Here is a 22,950-nt window from a genome sequence, read left to right as displayed (position 1 = left end):
CAAAATTAGACTCTTAAATCTGAGCATTGCATCTTCTAGAACTGCGACTTCTTCCTGCCATCATACGAATTTGCCCAAGGCTGATGCCTCTTTCTATGCTCCCCCATCAATTGTAATTCTTATCCAGCATTATCTTGGTCTTGAGCTATTACCATGCAAAATGCAACATTATTTCCTTACTGCCTGGAGCTAGCTCAGGCCTCTCTCCTCATTAAATTATGGCAACCACAGGAGAAAGTGAAACAGGTCAACCACTCACTCGCTGTCTAGGATTTCAGACAGGACTATTCATGCAATGGGGCATGCGCAAGTTCTGCCATTGCAGGGTGCACCCCTGAGCAGGGGCCTCAGAAGAAGAGAGCCTGGGCACGCACAGACTTTAAACTCGTCACAGAAATGCCTATTTTATCAATATTTTTTTCCTAGCAAAAGATCTTTTGTTCTAGTTTTCCTTAATTCCATAGCATTGATTTTTAATGATGCATTGATTGGTCATTGTGGCAAAATACAAGAAGGAAGGACTTCCCCTTTCCTAAACTCCACAGATTTGGGGAGAACTCTTTGCACTCCATAAACAGGATGAGATGACCAGGAATTTATCTTCTAATGCTCACCCAGGACAAGGTATGGCTTTACCTGGAATACTGTGAGTATGGCAGCTGGGAAGGTATCGAAATTCGTGGTTGGTGTTTCATCTTGGAAATTGAATCTAGAGAGAAGTAAGAATAAAAACAAGAGCAGTAAGGGACAAGCAGCTCTCATGCAGTCTCATAATACCCTGTAACCCAAGTCAGAGAGCAACATCTGTTCCACCTGGCAATAACACCCCAGGCAACCACAGCAGGCAACACAGCATCTCTGAGGAGATGCTTAACAGAACTATTAGCAGAAACTCAATTTTATTCCTGGAGAAAATTCTGATGCTTTGAAATTAATTTTCACCCACAATTAAAATGATCAAAATCTCAAATCATTTTGTAGAACAAACCTTTCCAAACAGTTTTTTGTCCTCAAGTGTAAATTGTCAACATTGAAATTGACCTCTTAGTACGTCATTTCATTTTAATATTTTAAAGATAAAGTAGTGATTGATTGAAAAAAAAAACAAAAACAAAAAACACAAACCACCAAACCCATGTTATTTCATTTCAAAATTTATGTTGGAGTTTAAATGGTAATATTGTGATATTTCTTGCTGCAAAATTCATCACAACTAGCATTTCTAATGAGAAAAATAAGATTCAACAAAACCATGTTTTCCAGCAGAAAAATATTCCAAGTGAATAAATATACTGTCACGCTGACTATTGGGGAAAGAATTTGCCTTTCCCCTAAGAGTAGAAGAAGTGCTGCCCCCCCTAGTCCTATTTCAGAGGTCCAGGTATACATAGGAACCACAGAATGACAGAGGAGCTTTGAATTAGGGTCATTAGAAAAAATTGAGCTCCAGGTAAAACACCAGAACAGGAACTATTTTCCTATAAACCAGAGACCACTTTTCAGCAGCCCAGAAAGACTGACATCCACACCCACGATGTGCATCTTTCAAGCCCTGCAGCCCCTCTCTCCCTTAGGTATTCCAGGTGACTCCTTTCAGATTACCCCTGAAAGGACATTGATTAGTTAGACTTACTGCCCTCCAAAGAGCTGCATCCCCAGCAAAGCAAACACCACAATGAACAGGAACAGCAGGAAGAGCAAACTGATGATGGACTTCATGGAGTTCAGCAGGGAGACCACCAGATTCCTCAGGGAATTCCAGTACCTGCATTGGAGATCAGAGCAGCCAAGAGAGAACATGAGTGGGAGAAGAACCTTTGGTGAGAAACTAATATGATCTATTTTCTTATTATAAAGAAGGAAAAGAATGACAAGGAATATCAGCATCTTTGAAATCCCTTCTGTGATTGGGAAATACAGCTCACTGAGCGGCAGAATTTCTCCATAGCCTCGTGAGGGCAGAGATGGTCACCTCGGTGCATGTGTACCCATGCAGAGTAGTCATCTGCAGCGAAAGCGTTCCATTTAGTTTCTCAGCAACCCTTTTCCTGGTATAGATTTCAACCTTTCTGCACCTTCTCATCTGGCATGGCAGTCAGCAGGGGTGTCAAAAACAGGGATGTGTCAGTATTACCAAGGTGACACTGAACATGGGGACAGTGAAGCCCTCTCTTCGTAAGACACGAATCAGGAATAAACAGCTCATTTCCACCAGGATGTCTTTGTGGTGTGTCCTTCCAACTCACCAAATGCCAGTATCCACAAGTGGACTTAAACTCCCACGTTTAAACATTTCTGTAGACATTTAACACACATTCATGCACAGTGATGCCTTCAGTGTGGGGTGATTCAGCCACACAGTTTAAGCATCCAGGACCGAGCAACTGCGTCAGAGGATGAAAACAAATCTGGGACATTAACTCCAACATGGCAAGAGGGAATGGCTCAGCCCAAGTCCTGACTGACCCATCCAAGTTGCATCTGGCCAGATACTGAATTTAGTTTGCTATTATCTCCCCTGTCCCCTGAGATGGCTCCTGGCACACTCGCAGGCAGGCATGTCGAGTGACAGCGTGCCAGGGAGGGTGCTCAGAAACAGCTCTCTTTCCTGGCTTTATTGCCCTGCTGAGAACAGGCAGGGAGCATTTATATTAGGAAAACTAATGAATCAGAAAATGCAGAAAGAGCTATTAAACAGAGGAGCTCTTTGACAATCTCCTTTTGGACAGATCAGCATGCGGAACAATGGGGCTGGAGCAGGCAGTAGGAAAGGAGCGATTTAGAGCCATTTCATGTGTCCTCTGTTAAAAGTTTTGAGTCTGAGATCATGGGGAGAATTTTTTCTCTCGTGTTCTCCAGTGACTTCTCTCATTTCCACTGCCTGGCACTGGGAGCTGCCATCCAGAGGTGACTCTCCACGGCAGCATGCTCTCCCATCCTGCCATGTATGTCCTCCAGCTGCAGTTTTGGGGACAGATCCATGCACTGAGCTCCTTCCTGCAGTGTAGCTGTGGGTATCCAGCAGAAGGAAGCCCACGGATTTTTCTGATCTGCTGGTGGGGAGAGAAGCTCAGAGCTTGAGTCAGAAGAGCAGAAACATCATCCTTTCTCTTCTCTTTGTCTTCATTTTCCTCCTCTTCCTTCCCCCAGGTGTAGCTGGGAGGACTGAACCAGCCCATGTTTCTCTGTACTGAGGATGATACAGGCACATCCATCCCAGGAGAAGCAGGATCTTGCTCTCCCATTGCACTCATTGCACCCATTCCAAGAAAAGGTATGCCCATAATACAGCAACAGAGGTTTCTGGGGAAACTTTGACCTCTTGGGACAATATCTTCAACTGAAAAGTTGCAACCAAACCTACTCAGGGTTAGCCCCTAAGCAAAAGGGGCTGAGCTGCTGTCTTTGGAGAAGGAGGAAGGGTTTGCTAATCGCATGGCTCTCCCCTGCTCAACACAACGGCTTCAGGCAAAATCTGCCACAAGCAAGGGGTTTGCACCTCTCAACCAGACACAAAATACATGTGGAGGCTCTGTCTTGTCCTGAAATAGCTCAGCACCAAACCCTCCCTGACTACAGAGCACCAAGATATAATGAGGAGTTGCATTTCTACAGATGTCAGTCCCCATCCAGTTTTGTTATGACAAAGAGGAAAACATGTGAAGCTGTTTTCTCCTTGTCCTCCTTGCTGAATTTTAGCCCCTCTTAGGCTGCTTCCCCTCATAGCGCATCCTGCTGTCACCTTTCAGGCCAGCTGTAATTTAACTTTTTAACTATTGCATCACTCTGCTCTCTGCAGTCACACTGATTTGGGACATATGAATCAAAAGGTCTTACACCATTGATTATTCAAAGCAGGTGGACTGCAACTGGCTTCTGTTAAACACAGAGGCAAAAAAATAAAAAAAAAAAGCACAAAAAAACAAACAGGGCAGGGAACTTCAGAAAAAAAATGCTATGAAAGAAATGGAAAAAGAGGAAAAAAGAAAACTACTGAGGGTCAGGATGTTTGCACAGTAAAGACTGTAATGAGAGCGGGTGGGTAGCAATCTGTGCCCGGTGCCATCGCTTTGGTTCCTCTCCACGAGTTATGCTAGGACTGAGCTGTGCAGCTCCAGCACTGGGATAATGTGGCCCAGCACACTTGAGATCCCCCCATGTGAGCTGGGGGGGACCTGGCTTCTGGTAATGCAATTAATGCATTTCTGTCATGTCAGGTGAAAAATCCACGTAATTAGGTCAAGGCAACTTCAGCATCAGTAGGGTGAGAATTTCACTCGCTGAACTGAGAAGGGGGAGAGCACTCTGCTTGCTCCACGATATGCTTTGTTAAGTTAAATCTCAGGCTTCATCCCTTTATTGTGTTGGCTAAAATCCTGAATAGTAAAAACTCACAAAAAGATCATTCTAACTTGCAAAAATGTCCAAAATTTTTCAAAAGTACAACACACAATCAGATACACTAAATCTCAGTAGCTCTGGATAAAATGAACTGCTGACAATTAATTGCTATGGATTTGCTACAAAACCTGGAGTTTTCCATAAATAAGATTAGTGCAAAGGTACACTATAGTGACATTTTCTGGGGCAGGCACCCACCTATTTTGCTGGATGTTTTCAGAACTTAATGTTTCCAACCCTTTTGTCCCACAATACAACAAACGACACAGTATCACACATGAATCTTGGATGTGCATATTGATTAGCAGATACAAATCAGCAAACCCTACAGTGCTAACAAAACCTGTGTGTTTGAATAGCTGCAAATGTACCCGGTTACTTCAACTGACTGTTTTGCTCAAATGTGACAACCTGTGCTTTATCTATTTGAGGTGGTTGGGGGTTTTTTGGAGGGAGGTGCTATTCCTTCTTTTTTTACTTCAAGCCAAGCACAAGTAAGAGAGTGATGGGAAGAGAGGAGATCTGAGGAGGTAATGGTGTAAAAAAAAAATAATGTGGAAAACTACAGCAGGAGCACCTAATTGTGTCATCAGTTTCCACACCACAATTTTGAAATCCTGCAGAAATTGCTCTAGATGGATTTACAAGTTGCACAGTAGCTGTTTGCTAATGCCAGCACACATTAATGCAACACATGAGCATGAAAACAACGGAAAAGCTGTGGCAACCCAACTCTAGTGAAAATTCAACTTCATAGGTCAAGACTGAAAACCTCAGACATTCCCAGACCACACACAGCACAGGCAGCAGCAACACACTTTATGTGTGTGTCAGCACAGTGGTTCAGGCACCAGGATTTAGTAACTTACAATAACCAGGGCAGCTCAGTTTTCCAATTCCTAAATACTTAAGGAACTATCACCAGATCAACAGCAGATAAGGACAGTGGGCAGTTGATGGGGCTTAGAAAGTAAATAAGAAACTTTTTTCTCTTACCACAAGAAATAAGGGATCACCCTCCGAAATTTTTGTTTTAAGCAAGCTTAAAAACAAAGAAAAGAAGGATGCTCTCATGCAACCTCATGGAGACCTCTGCACAAGGGTAGAAAAACCGGCACATGAGGCTGGGGAAAGGGCTGTTTAAAGTCCTTGTGGATGCAAATACAGGCCTAGGAACTCCCTAAACTTTCAACTGCCCGAAACTCTGATTGCCCAGCCAAGGAAAGGGCAATTCTGCATCTGCATTTCTCTTCCGCTCCCATGCCCCATTAGGGCCAGTGTAGACATAAGATGTTAGGACAGACAAGACCTTTGTGCCAGCTAGTACTGGGTTTTTGGGGGTTGTTTTTTGTTTTTAAACTTTTTGTTTTTTAACAAGTGTGGAGAGCACTACTACTTGCTGTGGGGCTGGTGATACAGATTTCATATGGTGCTAAAAGACCAACGTGAGCGGAAAGGGAGCTGGACTTACTTTGTTACTTTGAAAATCCTCAGCAGTCGAAGTGCTCTCAATACGCTGATGCCAAATGAGGTACCTGGTTTCACTGCAGCCCAAATAACTTCAAATATACTTCCCACGATGACCTGCAAGAAGAGTCCATTTTACATAAGGCAAAACTTCTGCTTAGTCCTTTGTGGTGCTTCTAGAGAGGCTGAGGACAGAATAAGGATCAGAGCTTGGGCTGTGATGGTTTTCTTATGAAGGCTTCAGCAAAATCATGAATTAGCTAACAGCACTAAAAAAACTTGTTCCAACTTTCTGCAGTCCAGTCTAAAACAGGACAATACCTAGAAGCGGGAGAGATGCATCGGAGATCACAGATAGGAACATGTTTCTTTCTTCTCTAGCAAGCAAACTACATTAAAATAACCTGTTTTGAAAGACACTGGTTTTGTTTTGGTTTGGTTTTTTTTACACTGGCTCAACTGCAAATGCCTACACTTCATTTTCCCACCTCATGCAGTCAGTCTGCACAGCCTGCAAAGACTTAGGGGAACACTGCTCTATCCTCCCCTTCCCATCAGAAGCACCAAAAGCCTTCACCCACAGCACTGCGGAACAGTGAAGCATCAGCTCTGGGCAAGATCCACCAGAAACTTCTGGCAACTGACAGTCTTTAGGAGAGCCATTAAGGTAATAGCTATTAAGAGATCTTGCAAAGCCTCTAGCATGCACATCCAGTAGTCTGCCAGGCCCTCAGCCTCAGGTTATTGAAAAATTATCCCCAATCAAGGTGGTTTTTTAAGTTTTGTTTTGTCTGTTTGTTTGCTTTAAGATTGGAAGAGAATTAATCTCAAGTGATAGAGAAATCTTCTCTGCGATCCTGTATTATAAAATGAGCAAAATAGTAATGGGTTAAGCACAATTGGAAAGAGCAATTATATCCACACAGGTTACTGCACAGTTAATAGGAGAAGACAGGCATTTCACTGCCAATTGCTGTTATTACTTGCATTAACCTAGCATTTCAGAGCTCCCATGGACCATGGTCCCCGGTTGCGCAAAGCACACCATAAACACATTATCACTGGACCCCAGCGAGTACTTGTTTCGTGTTGTGAGAGGGAGTGTTAATGGGAAGTCAGGGCCAGCAGAGCTGTCTGAGTACCTGAGCAGTGCTGGGAGACTCAGCAGCTTGGAAACCCCTTTCATAAACAGAAACCTGGATGTCTTTTTAAAACTACAGCATTGCTTAGAGCTGCTCTGCAAGAAATGCTGTACCCTGAGCTTCAAGAAAATGCAGTGGGAAAGGGAGATACACAACAGTTGCTCATCCAGTTTCTCCCATCAGGAAAAGAAGGAACTAAAACTTCTCTCCCACAGTCTATCACTCTTGGGAATCCCTCATGAATCAGCAAAAACCTTTCCTTAGACCTTCCACATGTTACACTGATAATTAATTTTCCTGGCATCTCAGCATGGCCTCCCGGGAGCTTGTTTCACACGACACCCCACTGGACTGTTTCTCCCCAGACTGATGTTGCTCTGATTTGTTGTTTCACTTTTTGTATTTCATCTTGATGGTTTGTCAAACTAAACTGACTACAGATCTGTGCAATGTTCCAGTGGGGGTGAAGTGGCTGAATTGATTCTGGGGGCTGGAAGGTGGGTGAGGAGGAAAAAACATAGAAGTAGGATCCCTGTGGATTCTCTAAAGAAGGAAGAATTAGAAACAGATCAACAGCTTTACCTCCTGGGAAACACTCAGCAAAGCTTATAGCCAGTGCTGCACTCACCATAGCATGACACAGAGCAGAGACACCCGGTAGGTTTATCTCTTGCTTAGTGCTAGCTCCTAAATCACCTGTCCCTGATCATCAGGTACAAGTTCTTCTTGTTGTGGAAGGAGCATCCTGGATACAATGATCCAGTGAAACTGGCAGCCAGCATGGGGGCAAGCTGGCTGCAGCTCTGAACCCACCAAATCCATTGGTGAAGGACATCGATCTACTGTCTGTCACTAGACAACGCAAACAAAGCAATGATACCCTTAGAAGACTAATTAGGCAATATTGCTTGGCCACCAAACGTCTTTGACTCAGCTTACAGAAGCTGGGGTCTTTGGGCATGCACTGAACTTAATGAAAGCTGAGTGTCAGCCCCCTTGTATTCTGTGCGCACACTCTTCATCCCAGCCTTTGCAGGACATCTTGCCAGTAGTTAAACCTTGCCATGGGTTGGCTGCCTTCAGCTGAGGGGACCCTCTCTGCCCCTCAGATTAGGCACCAACTCTGAATATGCAGACATCCAGTTATCTTACATTATCTGTGTTATTTGTGCTCTGGTTTCCTCTCATGACAGTTAGAGTCTGTGCAATATCCTTTGCGCTATGCAGCCAGAAAGAGCGGCACAATGCATTTCAATGCTCTGAGCCACCACCAGCTCTGATGAACACCCGAGAAGGGGGACCCCCCCACTTAGTGCAGCCTGATGGAACCCCTCAGTCTGGTGATTCTTGGGCTGGATGGCTTAATCTCAAAGTCTATTTAGCTCTGAGCTTTCCTGCTGACACTGCCAAAAAGAGAAGTTGGCTCTGCCTGTAGTCTTGGATTTAGGATTGGTCACTTACCAAAAGTAAGAATACCTCCTCCTTCCTTGCAGGAGCACAGCTGAAAGCAGGGAATTTTGCTCCACAGGGGAGAAGAAAATCCCAGCATTTTGGCAGATAAAGACTAGAAACAACAGACTGAATCTTGGAGAGAAGGGCTGGATGATGTGTACAATGACCTGGATTGTTCTCCCCTTGCCCGTGGCTGTATCATAAGCTTCGTATCTGGTTTGTTAAAGAAACCTTACAGACCGATTCTGCCTCTGGGATGCAGTGCTCAGCCCACACTAAAGGTAAGAGAAGCTGAGTTAAACTCTGTGAGGACAGATTACAGCCTAATAGCTTTTAATGAATACATTAACATCTGCATGCAACGTTCTTTGTTAGGCAGAGTCAAAACTGGCCCCACTATTCACATTTCAAAGCTATAGTTTCAGCATGAAGGGGAGAGCCTGTACCTCTGCAATAAAAGGATGTGAGCTATTGCCTTTCTGTCACCTAATCATGTGTTTAGACTTCTACTTCTGGGCACTCATGTCTGAAAAGTGCTGCCAATGTGTCTTGAGGTAAAGGCCATTAAATGGATGATAGGGGAGACGAGCAATAAGATGTGTGGGGTTTTTGCCTTTCAATCACCTCATTTAAATGGGAGAGAGAATCTCGCAGTAATCAGAGCATTTACTGGTGCTGATGCTGCGAACACCCTGTAGCTTGCCGAGGAAATGAAATCCCCAGCTGTCACATTTCTTCAAAAAGGATGATAACTAGGGGAAGCTTAATGTGTTTCACTGCAGCTAATTTATACAATGACTTCTACACTTACAGCACCATTTCCCATGGATTCCCATACTCACCCTTAAACGCCGAACCCCATTGAATAACGGCAGAGCCACACACTTCATCCACACAGCTGAAGCCTACTCACCCCAAAGTCAAAGCAGTTGAATGAAGAGTGGAAGTAATTTCTTGGCCCTAGTCCATACATCTTCAAAGACATCTCAGTAAGGAACAGACCCAGAAAAACAAACTCTGCAAAGTCTGGAAACAGGAAAAGAGATTAAATTAGTCCACAAGACCTTGGTAGGCAGATCTCTTCATGTGGGGAACAACAGTAAGTTTTCGCAACAGAGACTGCCTCCTGCCAGAAGGAAATCCCTTTGCAATGGCAAACAAGACCCTGATGACAGTTTCCCATAATTATTTCTATATGCACATGAGCTGTATTCAACCTTCAGGAACTATGAAGGCAATGTTTCATGTGTACTGTGGGAAGGTTGGTATGAGCATTAAATAATATTCTCATCATCTCTGTAAAGGAATTTCAAAAGAAAGCTCTGGATCTAATATTTCTAAAGGTCTAATTTCATTGCACAGATAATGTTTTGCAAATGTATGTTTGAGACTTCTGTACCTACGTGAGACGGGTACTTTTGGGAGTGGAGTGTAAGCTTTTGTAACATCCTCTCATGATAAAAATACCTTCATACCCAACAGAACTGCTGCCTCAGAGAGCTTATATTCAGAGGTGTTGTGTCTACTGTTAGCACATAGCCACATTTATTTTTATTATGCCTGTATAACCATATAATTATGGAAGAGCAAGTTCTGTTTCTTCCTGTTTCACATATCACAGGCAAATAGGCTGTGAAGCTTTTGATGGGAAAATTTATCACCTATGATGAAACAAAGGGCAGAAAGAACATAACTGGAGACTTCAATTTCCAGATCAAGTTTTTAGGACTTGAAGCTACAGAAAACACTGCCTTTGGCATTTTAAGTCATGCAAGTTTAGATCTGGAGGCCAGTAAGCAACAGCAACAATGGAATGTTAAGAACAAACATAAAAACGGCAAAAAACCTCTACACTAACAAAACAAACCAAATAGTATAAGGCAAACCTCTCCCTCTAGAGAGATGAGGAAAAGAATCAAACTTCAAAGGGTGGAGATTAATCACATTGCTTAGTGCAGTACAGAAGGTTCTCGGATGCTGTAGCAGCGCAGATGCAACAGGAAAGTCATCTTCTGTAATTTCACTTTTATGATTCTGGGAATGATAAAGACAAGATGGTGCCAAACTTTTCTCAAAGGTGCACAGGGACAGACAAGGGGCAACAGATACAAGCTGCAACAAGGAAAATTTCAGCTGGATTATCCTGAACCCCAGGTGCTTTGTACACCTCCTGCAATAAGGGGCTTCAGCTAACGAACACGGGCGAAGAGAGACGAGGGAATGAGGGTGCTTTCAAACCGCATGGCTTTCACTCCATTCACTGCCTTGCACATTCATATTGAGTGAGTGCAGTTGGCCCAGGTCCATCTCACATTGCTGATTGTCTTTTGAAATTGCTTGAAAAATACAGCCTCAATTATCAAAAAATAAAAAGGGGTTTTAAATTTTAAATGAAAGACAGTGATGAAATATCATGGGCATCATGTTAACTGAAATCCAGGAAGCATTAACCAGATGAGAAAGGTTTTATTAGCACTTCTGTGAGGAGCCTACAAGGACATTTCTACCAACATTTGCAGTAGGGGAGGAAATACCAGGAGCGTATTAATTATACCATGTAACCTACTCTCCTTGAAAATAAGAGCAATATCATTAAAGGAGACTATCAAAAGCAAAGTGTTCACATTTGAGGAATAAGATGACAAAGTTAGAGGTCTGCACACGTCTCAGCCTTTTTCCTACCAAGAGGTAGGCTCCACCCACTGGATCTCAGTGCTCAGGGGAAAGCTTGGTCACAAGGAGCAGCAGCACACCTCTATCTCCCTTTGAGGCTGGAGCTTGCTAGAACAAGCTTGTTCACACCTGCACCATGCTACAACTTTTCTCCCCTTTCTGACATCAGACACAACAGCTCAGTGAGCAAACAGTTGTTTCCAACACCAGGGACCCCAGAGTAGGGAGTTATCCACAGTTACACTGGCAATCCATCTGATTATACAAGCGCAGAGGGTGCGAGAAAGGGACCAGGTGAACCAATGTCAGGCATAAAATGAGATGGCTGACAAGTCCAATAATATAAAAATACAGAATTTTTAAAAACCACATGTTCAGTGGTATTGAATTTCCTTGCACATAATTAAAAAGATCACAATTGTGAATTAGCAAGAATGTTAAAATCCTTAATTATTAATAGCTGGCCCTGTAAATCAGAAGCTTAAACTAGCTTCCAGGCCAGATCCTGAACTTCCATTCTGCACCCTACATACTTTGGAAGTGGTTAAGAAACAGAAGGTAAAATTCCCCCAATAGAGCAGATGCATCTTCTCCGGGTGTGGAAGAATTTGTGCTGCTCCTGTCACCTATTTCAGTCCTTAGCCCAGAGGGAAAGCTTGCACCAGCATTTGTGCTGACAAGAGTCTCTCCCTTGCTGGGCAGTTACCACTCCCGTCTTCAGTTTCACACTCAGTAGAGCTCAGCAAGCCTGACAGTGCTTATTGGAATGTCTTCAATATAAAGTCTCCCTATCGCAAGGATTGATATCAAACCAATGCTTTGAAACTGGTGGTCTTGCTCAGTTAGCAGACAAAACTTAAAATCGTAGGGAAGGGTTGTAGATCAGGCCTACAGAAAGCATTGCACAGCCTCCACCTGCTTCATATCTCATGCTGGCAGGGAGATTTTTATCCTCTTCTCTGTCCACCAGACTCACCTTTAAGAGTTACATTTCACGTACACCCCATATTCTTTCACAGAATAAGAATAATACTAGGTGGGGGGGGGTTACTGTAATTTTCACCAACAGATCTCAGTACACTTTGGCAAGACAATTATCATCATTTCAAAAGAAGAAAAAGGAGGAAAGAAACAAAGATTAATGTTCAGTCACCCATCCAGCAGAAGCATGAAAAAACCCCAGGTATCAACCAGTTCAATGTTCCATCATTGTACTGACACATCCTGCAAACACACATGCAAAACCAGAATATCATAGGAGGAAAAAAAGCTAGCAAATGCTGTCTCTAAGTAAAATAGAATCAATAAATATTGTATTAAAAAGAAAAATAAATTTTTTAAAAAAACAACAGGAAACATTAGAAACTCAGAACATCCAAGAAACCACTTCCTTCTGCTGTTCTTGAAAGAACCACCCAACTTGTCCTTTCACAGCTGATGACTTCCATCTAGGTGGAGTTCAAAACAGGCAGCAATAGCTATATTTCAGCAGATACCAGGTGCTACAGATCATAGTGCTATGAGGACAGGGGACGGAGGGAAGGAAAATATGAACGTAGTGAACTCCTTGGGCAGAAGGAATTGACTCAAAGTGAATCAGCTTCTCCAGCGGATGGATCAGAAACACAATTTCTTCTGACATAGCCCTGCCCGTATAATTGAAAATGCAATTTCATTGTTTGGACCTCCTGGTATTCAGATCCCACATGTAATTTAATCTGTGTTAAGCAGAAGCATTTTGTAATGTGATTTAAGGAAAAAAAGTTTGATACAAATACTCTTATTTAATTTCAAATTTGTGCTATTGGCAAAGGCCTTGCTAGCATCTTTTTGCCCCATAAGTTTGAATTAGATAGTTAGCAGCTCTTTTTTGTCAATCACCCATGGATTAATTCCATTTCTGCCATGTCTCCAAGTCCGATGTCATTAGGAGCAGGTGCCAAGCCTGCTGCTTTGGTTTCCTCTGCTCATCCTCCTTGTACATTACACCAACCAGGAGAACCTCAGCAAAGTACAACTTCCTTCTCTTTGACAAAGCAGATATGAAATGTTCAGCAGACATAAACAAATATGCTCACTTCAGAAAGCCTTTTCCTCACAATTGCAAATGCTGTATATTTATATCCGGAGGGAACTGGCTATCTACTTCAAAGGCAAACACAACATCATCAAAAAAAGCCTAATTGCACCAGACACATGGCTCAGCATCATGTAACACACAGGGAAGATGTTCTCAGGCCATAATGGCTAAAATACTGTTTTCAAAATATAGTATTTATCAGAAAGGAGACATTCTGGATCTTGCTTTTAAACAGATATAAATTTAGGAGCAAGTTAAGGATCACTGTAGTGGTAGCTGGAGAAACATGGAGAGAGCTGCTTCGTGAAGGGCAGCCACAGGGGAATGCAAACATGATGAGAGGGCTCCCAAGTGAAACCTTACTGATCCAGCCCCAAAACCTTCTCATCATGGTCCCTAAAGCCTGCCCCAGGGAAGCCAGAGAGCTATGGTTCCAGAGGAAGAGGAGACCACCACCACCATCTCTGCTGGCCTCCTGCACAGCACAGGGCATGGAAATGCATTCACCTGTTTCCACATCAGGGTTGCAACTTCTGCTCAAGCTACAGCATATCTTTTTAAAAGGCACAGTCCTGACTGAAAAACTCTTAACACTGCACCTGTGTGCCCACATTATGGAGTTTGTTGGTTTGTTGCCCTCACAGTTGAAGATGCATCTTTGCTGCTACTAGATGTCAGCGATGATTTTCTAGGCTAGATTACAGAGTTTTCTTCTGACAGAAGTCTCTTTTTTTCTGAGAATGCCAGCAATGGTGCAAATTACCACAAACTGATGACAATCATGGGTGGCTGCATGAAATATATATTTTTATAGGGAACTGCAACTTATTTAATTGAAGGTTCATGCTTCGGTAAGCAGAACATGCCGTGTGTCCATGTGCAGTATGAGAAAACTCCTGTTGCTATGCAGCACTGGAACCCTTTCCATGCAGAGAAAGAAAATCTCTGATCTAATTTGAGGATAATTACAGGGGCATAAAGTATGTCCTGTTCTTCACCATACCCCAAGAATTCAAAGAATTTCTCATCAGCTCTTTCAATAAGACTAAAGAAATCCCAAGCCCCTTTCTAAAGCTCCTACAGTTCCTTTTTCAAAGCAGTTGCAGCAATATGGAATATCAAGTGGAGAAAGCTAATCAGAACAATTCAACAGCAGGAAAGTTAAAAGTAAAGACCAAGGGAAAAATAAATCAGTGCAGACCCATAGGCTTTTACCAACCGTTCTTTAAGTAAAATTAATTTGTAATGTAATTATACTTTTCCCCGGAGGGACAGGTATAATTGAATTAGAGGTGCCTGGTAGAGTTTCAGGGTTTAGCGGATCCTCCCAGACTTTACCACACTCCTCTCCTGCTGCTACAGTTCACAAAACTCCTCACCAGTTCATTTCTAAGCACCTTCCATGAAACAACATAATTAGAATTGGCTACTTCTCTCTTGCTATACATCAGACTAGCCAAGTCCTGCTCCTCTGTAGTGAAGTTCACTCATCACGGATAAACTTTAAAGCCATTTTTAAACTCTGTCACTCTTACAGTTAAAGGATTTTGCCAAGTATTTCCAGGAGCTCTTTAAAATTCCCTGGTCTTGTGATACCTTGTTCTGCCTATATCTAATGATTTGCGCACGAATCTTGGTCAGAACAGGGCTTTCAAGGAGCACTCCTCAAGGGCTAAACCACATCTGGGCTTGTTCACAAATGCATTTGCTGCAGGGTTAGCCAGGCTGGCTGCAGTTTAGTGCACGCAGGAGTGAGGGGGCCAAGCCCAGTCTTACCGTGATTGCAGTAACAACCAACCAGTTAGTCCACGCAAAGTCCCACGTACCTTAAGGTGTAAAATATTCCCTGCATTCAATGTTAAACTTTGCATTAGTAGGAAAAATTATGGTATGAAAACTATACCATCCCCCAGGAAAGCAGGCAGAAACCTTTAGGTCATTACCAATGCAAAGACAGGCATGAATATAATACTACAGCTCATCATCCTGAAAAGCTGGGAGCGTTTGGAGGTGCAGGACTCTTGTAATTTAAGAGGTTGAACTTGTAAGCCTTTTCAATGGACAATTCTCAGAAGCTCTTTGTTCTAAAATCATGTTAAAAAAGGTTTGTTCCCAGAGCTTCTGTTACACTGTGCTGTCAGACAGACCAGAGGCAATCCTCCCCAAAATGAACCCATGGCACCTCTGCTTCTTGTCTTGGAGAAAACTATCTTTGGGGGGAAAAAAACCCAAAACAAAACAAAAACAAACAAAAAAAAACCAAGATAAAATTACCTAGAGTATCCTAGAATTTGCACGACAACCATTCATTCTGGCTTTTATTCTCTATGTCATGGTGGCTAATCTTGTACCACTCCACTTAAAGACCCAATGCTTATACCTGTACAAGAACATCCACAAAACCTATGATTCCTCAGATATTCTGGTTTTGTCTGTGACCCAGCTCTGTGTTGCCCTCACCAAATACAGTGTTGTTTCTAACAGTGTTTATGTGTAGCCACTAGTATGTCTTTTAGTGAATCTAAGAGATTGATTTGTGAAACACCTGCTCAGGTGTTTCTTTATTGACAAGGGACATACTCAAGTCTTACAGTAAATGGCAGTGCAATGATGCAAAGATATATAAAGGGCAGATGAGACACAGGAAAGCACCTACGGCTGGGAGGATGCTGAGCATTTAACTCCCAAGAACACATTGTTCCTTGGTGGTTTTCGGACTTTTCCATTAAAAATAACTCAATGGAATCACTTGTTCTTAGCTAGGTAGTACCTTAGCACCAAGAAATTAAAATAAGCTACCCAAGTTTTTTGGAAACTAATTCACAATACTGGGTGTTATGGACACATCCAAAGCTTCTGAAAGAAGGATCCACCCCAATCCATGATCCCAGGCACAACACAATTTCAACCTTCTCTATTTTTTGTCTTCAGCTAAGGCAGGTTGGGAACCTAATTTATGGTCTCTGTCCCAGATACGTTTCCCACACAGAGGTGAACCTTTAATTCTAATCAACAGAAACATCCCTTCCAGCTCTCATATGAATACTAAGTAGAAGTTGCTGGCATGTAGGGGTCGGCGTTCGGAAGATCTCGCGTTGTCACGGAAAGTTAGAGGATTAGTCGCAGCCTTGTGATGTACCCGTAACCCCACCTCCCCTTGTTAGTATAAAAGGAATTAACTGCGCAATAAAAGGAGGAAGTTGGCGCTCACACTGCGTGTGTTATCTGTCTCTTTCCCTGGTCCAGGCCGACCAGTGATCTAAGCGTGGCACCTTGATATGTAGCGAATGCTACACTGGCTCATGGATTTCTTAATGTTCTCTTAGAAAAGTTACTGCATAAGGTATTCCCAAAACTGAGTTTGGAAATCTAAGCCTTCTTTTTTGAGTTGAAAGACTTAAAGTGGTTGGGTTTTTTCTAGACATTTATTCTTAATTCAAGAGGAAATCCTAAGCCTCAAACTTTTAATTACTCTGCCAATCTAGCTTATTATTTATGTTAAATTTAGGAAATGAATAAGCAAGACTGACTTCTCTGTGTAGTCTCTCTCTCTTTTCAGTCTAAATCTTGAAAAAAAACAAACAAAAAAAGAGTTGAAAGAAGTTTCTGTCCTTCTTATACAACTCTCATTATAGCTCCAGTTACCTGGTGGTATTAAATATTTCAGCAACCATTAATAGAGAGGTTTTTTTGAAGTCAGAGCACCTAGTATTCTTGACCTTTTAGGTCTATAAAAAAAAACTTCAAAAGTTTGCTTTCTTATAATAAGGTAAGAGCTGAGGATCTGGAGATAGAAATATTTAAGTATTTAATTTCTATAGAAATCAATGAAAATTAGGTAGATAAGTATCTTTAATGATCTAAGCCACAGTTATTAAGTCAGACTGTTTGAAATATTTTAGGTTTTTTTTCCTAGTCTTCTGTTCTCTTGCTTCAGAAGTTTTACTTAGCAAATTCCGAACTAGCCGCATCTGAACATCAAGTACTGAACAAAAGATTTGTTCCTGGCCATTTTATAGATTCAGAAGTGGCCAATGCAATGGCTCTGTCTCCCAGAAACAAGCTCTCCATCCCTTCCCTTCAGAAGGAAAAACTTGCAGTGTCCCATTTTCAGTGTCACCATATTCCTACAAGTTTTCGAGCTCTAGGAGTCACAGCCTACAACCTTCATTAAAATAAATGAAAACAAGCTCTCTCCTTTACATTCCACATTTTTTTAAAGCAGGCTTTGTGAGCAAGTCTGCAACCTCCGTGTAATGCTGTGCTGTGTAAAGGTACCAATTGCAGAAAGCTGCCTCCATTGATTATTCATCATAGGACAGAACAATATGCAATTTAAAAAAAAAAAAAAATCATACTTCAAAAGCACTTATAGACTATCTGAAGCCTAAACTGATAGGTGACCACAGGAACTAAGCTAAAATAAAAGCTTTTGCACAAATATAGTATAATCTTCTGTACAGTATTATTTCTGTCACCACTGCACATATTTTCACAGAAGGGCATCATGACATTTATCCCACCTGATCACACACCGTTACCAAGGAAGACACGATTATCAAAAAAGACCCTCTGTAAAGTTGCAACCTTTTAAAGAATACGACAATAATAGCTACAACTGTAGTGAATTACTGTATGATTCTATAAGCACAGATCGACATTTTTATGTCCCAAGTAGCATCGGCCATTGCACGTGCTGCTATCCCTGGGACGTCAGTGCTGGCAGAGCTTTAAGTATGTGCACAACAGAAAAATCACCCATGCAGATCAGCTGTAAAGTGGCATGAATTCTGCAGTTCTCTGGGCAGATGCTGATTAGACAGAGAAAACTGCCTTTACCCAAGAAGTGAGTCATTCCCCCTCCTTTCATAAAGCCTGCTAAAGAACAAATCCTTCTGCAGTGTTACAAGATGTAAATGTGTTTGAATCTGAAGTTTCAGATAATATTTAGGATCACATTCCCACCTCAAAACAGTATCATGTCCTGGTGGATTTTTTTTTAATTGTATGACTCAGCTACTCCTGAGTTACTAGAACCACTCATTAATGAATTTCTGACCCTCCTCTAAGGGAGGTATAGGAAGCCAAAAGATCAGACCTCACGGGGATGTGACAGCAGTGCTCAGAGTGATCAAAAACGCAAGACCTCGTTAGAGGGAAGGTGCAGTCCCCGGTACTCACAGAGCGCAGTGGTGAGCTTCTCTGGCTGGTCATAGTGCACCATCGCGACGCAGAGTGTGTTGAGGGCGACCACACAGAGGACAATCCAGTAGAAGCTCTGAGCTTTCACCATGCGCCGGATGAAGAACCGGAACATTTTCTCTTTCCTCCTGAAGTAGGATGAGCTCTCGTTCTTCCCACTCTTCAAACTGGCACGAGCAAAAGGAGACCCTGGGACAGAAAGAAGAGTCACCACACCACATTCCGGCAGGTGAAAGGCCGGAGGACTTTCCCGGGCACACAGACCCTCTCCCAAGCACGAGAAACACAGCTGAGCAGAAAGCTGGGCACATTGACTATGGGCTGAGCAAGGGCGTTTCGCTTGCAATGACATAGTGAGGGATGAAGGCTGGGATTTTAAAACTTCATGAATGAATGCCCAGCTCTACCATCTAAAGAAACTGGGTTTCCAACCCTTTGAAGCAATCTTGATTGTCTCAGTTTAACTCATAACTTTTGGGTTCCCAGTTGAATGGAGGGACAGAAAGTACCAGGCACAGTGGTATTTCTGCCTGTGGTGTGGAGCACATCCTCTTGGAGCTGGGTAGCTGGCAACAGCAAAGCTGGTCCCTATTTCCCCTGCTCCAAGGACAAGGCAAAGACCCAGACCTTACTACTGAATTGAGTGAAGTCTCCTTATTTTACTCTCTGACTTCATGTATTTCTACAGCAGAGGGCTCAATCTGCCTCTGTGCATCATATCTTGGGCTCAGCTACTCATTTGTGTCAATTCTGCCTATATCAGCTACATTTCAACTCTGGTTTGAAACCCTGGAAAACAGTCAAATGTTTTAACAATAGGAAGCTGACGGAAGAAATGATTTCTAATGTAAGCTCTCCCCATGTGGTAGCAGGCACTGTTCAAACGAATGATGAAAAGGCAATCTTTGGCCAGTGCTGAGGCAGGAGAAATCAGCACAGGTTAGTAATAAACACATGCATCTGTTGGAGTTCCTCTGCAACAGCCACAGACACTGTTGCAAGCAGGGAAAATCGTGATTGCTGCAGGCTGTCCACTACCTGTTTCATGCTGTGCTGGCACCCCTCAGAAACTGCTAGCAAACCTTGTTTCAAGATGGTTTGTAGCAAAATAATATGCTATTGCCCTTCCCCATCATGGGACAGAGTGTCCCCGTGGGTAGGCCTGACCAGAACACAGGACACACACTGTCCTGTCTTGGACCAAGCACCGTGAGAGCAAATGACTTGCATGGGCTGCTGTTGGAGATGGCTGAGTTACATGAACAAAGTGTTCTGACTGCAGCAGCCAAATTTTTGAGTGTGCTCACTTACATTTCAACACTTAGAAGGGGTGGGAATCTCACCCTGTTTCATCCTGCAATAACATCAAACACAGCACCCATAGAAAGGATGAAACATCCAGATGTGACAGCAATGGGTTCTCCAAGCCTCACAGCTACACAAGAGCATATTGTGCCATCTCCCCAGTAGAAGGCAAGCTCTCTGCTTCATTTCACATTTCTGGCCATCCACCAACACGCCAAATGCAGAGCTGGCCCTGGCCAGGCTTTGAACAAACTCCTTGTGGGAAAGCTTGGTGTGCTGTTGTTCTGCTAGTTTGATAACCCTCCCTTTGGCAGTTTAAAAAAAAATAAAAATAATAGTGCTCATCTATTGCTTTAAGACAACAAAATGAACTACAGGTTAAGCTATAGCCTGCACGATATCATAATACTGTTTAGCAGGTAAAGACCTTTCAGATATTCAAGCCAGTCTATACTTTCAGATTTGCATGGGAATAGTCTGCTGCCCTTTCGTCTCCTCTCTACTCATCTTCCAGAAAAGAAAAGCAGCAGTATTTAGACTGATCTAACATAGAAAACATCCACTTCTCCAGGCTTTGCTGCCTGGCAATCAAGACAGTGTCCTGTGTCTGGTACAGAGTAGAGGGTAGGAAGCCAGAAAGAGCCAGAATCTACTGCTGCATGCTTCTTAGTGCAGAAAGAAAGGCTGAGAGTTAGGAGGAAAGAACAGAATAAATGTTAAGAACAACTCCAGAGAACGCACTGGGAAGTGTTTACCACTATAGAGCTTTATAACGCAATTATAAGGCTCATTGAGGTACTTGTGTTTGAATTAAAGCGCAACATATTCAGTCAATGGCCAGCAAGAGACCTGTCAACGTCTCTATCACTTTGGTCTGCATCTTCACGTTGCATTCAGTAATTATATTGTTAGTTCTTCCACGCTCCTTATGCTCCCATCAGCAAGACATTATAGAAAACCATCCAAAAAACCCTTTTCTCAAAAACATATTCTTTATGCATAATTGCCCATATGATCTGATTGTTTATGTTATGCAGAGTTTCAGCCTTTTCAGGAGCCTGCAGAAGTATCTGCTTTATCCATTTCTTCTTTTCTGCCTTGTTCCATGAATCAGAATCAAAAACACTATTCCCAAGTGGGTGAACCACTTGCAGAAGGTGGAAAGCACTGCTGTTATTTTCCCTGCCATATGCTCCCGAGACAGTTCCCAGCTCTGCATCAGATTATCCACGAGTCCAGATGCTCCGTCATCCGTTGCCACCTGAAACGCTGAATTCAAAGATCTGTTTGCATGGCATGGGTGCCCAGAGCCTGGAGGGACTTGGATGTGAATGCAAAGATCTCATAATTATTGCAACCATGAACAAATGTTCTAAAAATGACCATTCCTTGTTATCCATGCAGGGATCCGAGCTGCTCAGAATAAAACAAAACAAAACAAAAATGCATGCAGTCACCGCATTTTTGCCCTCTTTCAGCAACAAACCTCTCATACAAGTGTCAGCAGTTTAGCCACAAAACCTGCAGCCCACTCAGCCCGGGGGATTGTGGCAGTTCAACAGTGGGTGACAGTGTCAGTAACATGCTGAGCAACATTTATTTCCTGCAACCAGGTCTTCATTTAAAGGGGAAAAAAAACCCAGCAGCAGCTGTAATCTCTTAAAACGTTAATGCCAAATTTCCAAAGAGCATTTGAGGCACTCATGCTTGCAAGCATATATGGACATGTACTCTCAAATGTACTCTTTGTGCTGCTACTCTTATGCATCCAGGATTTACTGCTTTGTGGTAACTGGGGTGCCAAGACATTTCTTTGGAAGATAATGAGAACATCTGCTGCTTCAGCAGCAAAACAAAATACAGACTCAAACAACAGGGACAGGAATAAGCAAAATAGCTAACTCCAAAGCAGTCAGGAAGATGTCTCCCCAGCCAGCATGTAAAATCCCATGACTGAAAGGTCTTTCTGCTGATGTCCAAACAGTTTCCCTTAGACAGGGTGCTGTATGCTCAGAGCCTGCTTCCCCTTGCAAACCCCAGACCTGCCTCCTGCCTCTCTACCTGGCAATGTCTCAGGACGGAACTAGCTCTCTGTTAGCTGCAGAACAAGCAGTACCTCTGTAGCCTGACAGTGTCGTATTCTCCAGAGCTGAAGATGGAAGATACCAAACTTGTACCATGAGTGCTACACTATTCAGGATGCCACGCTCTACATTGGAGGTATGTGGGCAACTGCGTGCACACAGGTGTGTATCTCCATATCCAGCTTTAAAAATGTGGAGAACTGCTTTAAGACCTTCTTTTAAGGCAAGAATGAGAACTGGGGCCGCTGCCCAGCACTTCCCAGTAACAATTCATATGGTAAAGGCTGCAAAACTATACACTGTGCATTAGTGTCCAATGCGAGTAAGTGTCCACTTCCTCTGCTCCCCACAACAGATGAGGCTTAGTAGCATCATTTGATGTATTTGGGCTTCATTAGCATGAATGAGCATGTTCCAAGAAGAATCACAGTATGGCCAACACCACACAGATTCTCCAAGCGTTTTGGCAGGGCTCTTTTAAAGGGTGCAGCATGCAATAGCTGAGCAGGGCAGCGTCAGGGAGAGGGTAAAGCCACGAAGACATGTGCTTTGCTAAGTTGAGTGTTGCTGCAGGAGCAGTGACAATTCTCCTTCTTGAAACTGCAGCTTCTGGAGCAAAGGAGCCGCTCGGAGGAAACATGACATGAACACGTTTAGGTGGAGATCTAAACCTCGGGGAATGCGAAGCCAGTACTCACCAACGGAGCAAATGTCTGTGAAATGGTCCTCACCTTCTTCAGCATGAATCAGGTCATTTTTGCTCTTCTTTATTGCAGCTCGTTTCAACACTGTGTGCAAATTAAAGAGAAAATGCCCTGTGAGCATTCAGAGTGGATTCTCTCTCCCCCTCCCTTCACTCTCCAGGGCCAGCATTTACTTCCCAATGCCAGCTTAAAGCTCTCACCCAAGGGTAAGCTGGAGCAAATCAGACAACCTACAACCTTGCAGGGCCTCCATGTGCTTTGATGCCAGGGTCATTTATTTATTTAACCTTCTAGATCTTGAAGGTTTGCCAGGAACAGGTCTGCTCTTACACTGCACCCCAGCAGATGCAGGAGGGTGGGGGAGTCACTGCAGCTGCTGGACCTTTTAGCATAGCAGAAAGGCTGGGCAGGGTCACTGAATCTTTCTGAGCCTCAGTGGG

General features: G+C 43.0%; 1 protein-coding gene across 1 annotated transcript in view; it reads right to left on the bottom strand.

Annotated features, from left to right (window-relative positions):
* Positions 1–22,950, bottom strand: part of CACNA1B (calcium voltage-gated channel subunit alpha1 B) — a 310,121-nt gene that overhangs the window by 117,780 nt on the left and 169,391 nt on the right. Inside the window, 6 exon segments of the mRNA XM_075054744.1 lie at positions 637–709; positions 1,634–1,765; positions 5,873–5,985; positions 9,376–9,488; positions 18,397–18,606; positions 22,505–22,594. Of these exon segments, the coding sequence (XP_074910845.1) occupies positions 637–709; positions 1,634–1,765; positions 5,873–5,985; positions 9,376–9,488; positions 18,397–18,606; positions 22,505–22,594 (731 nt within the window).

Source organism: Buteo buteo, chromosome 23, assembly GCF_964188355.1.
Source record: "Buteo buteo chromosome 23, bButBut1.hap1.1, whole genome shotgun sequence".
NCBI classification, from domain to species: Eukaryota; Metazoa; Chordata; class Aves; order Accipitriformes; family Accipitridae; genus Buteo; species Buteo buteo.
Note: the sequence above shows the minus strand (reverse complement) of the source record. Positions and strands in the feature narration are given on the sequence as shown.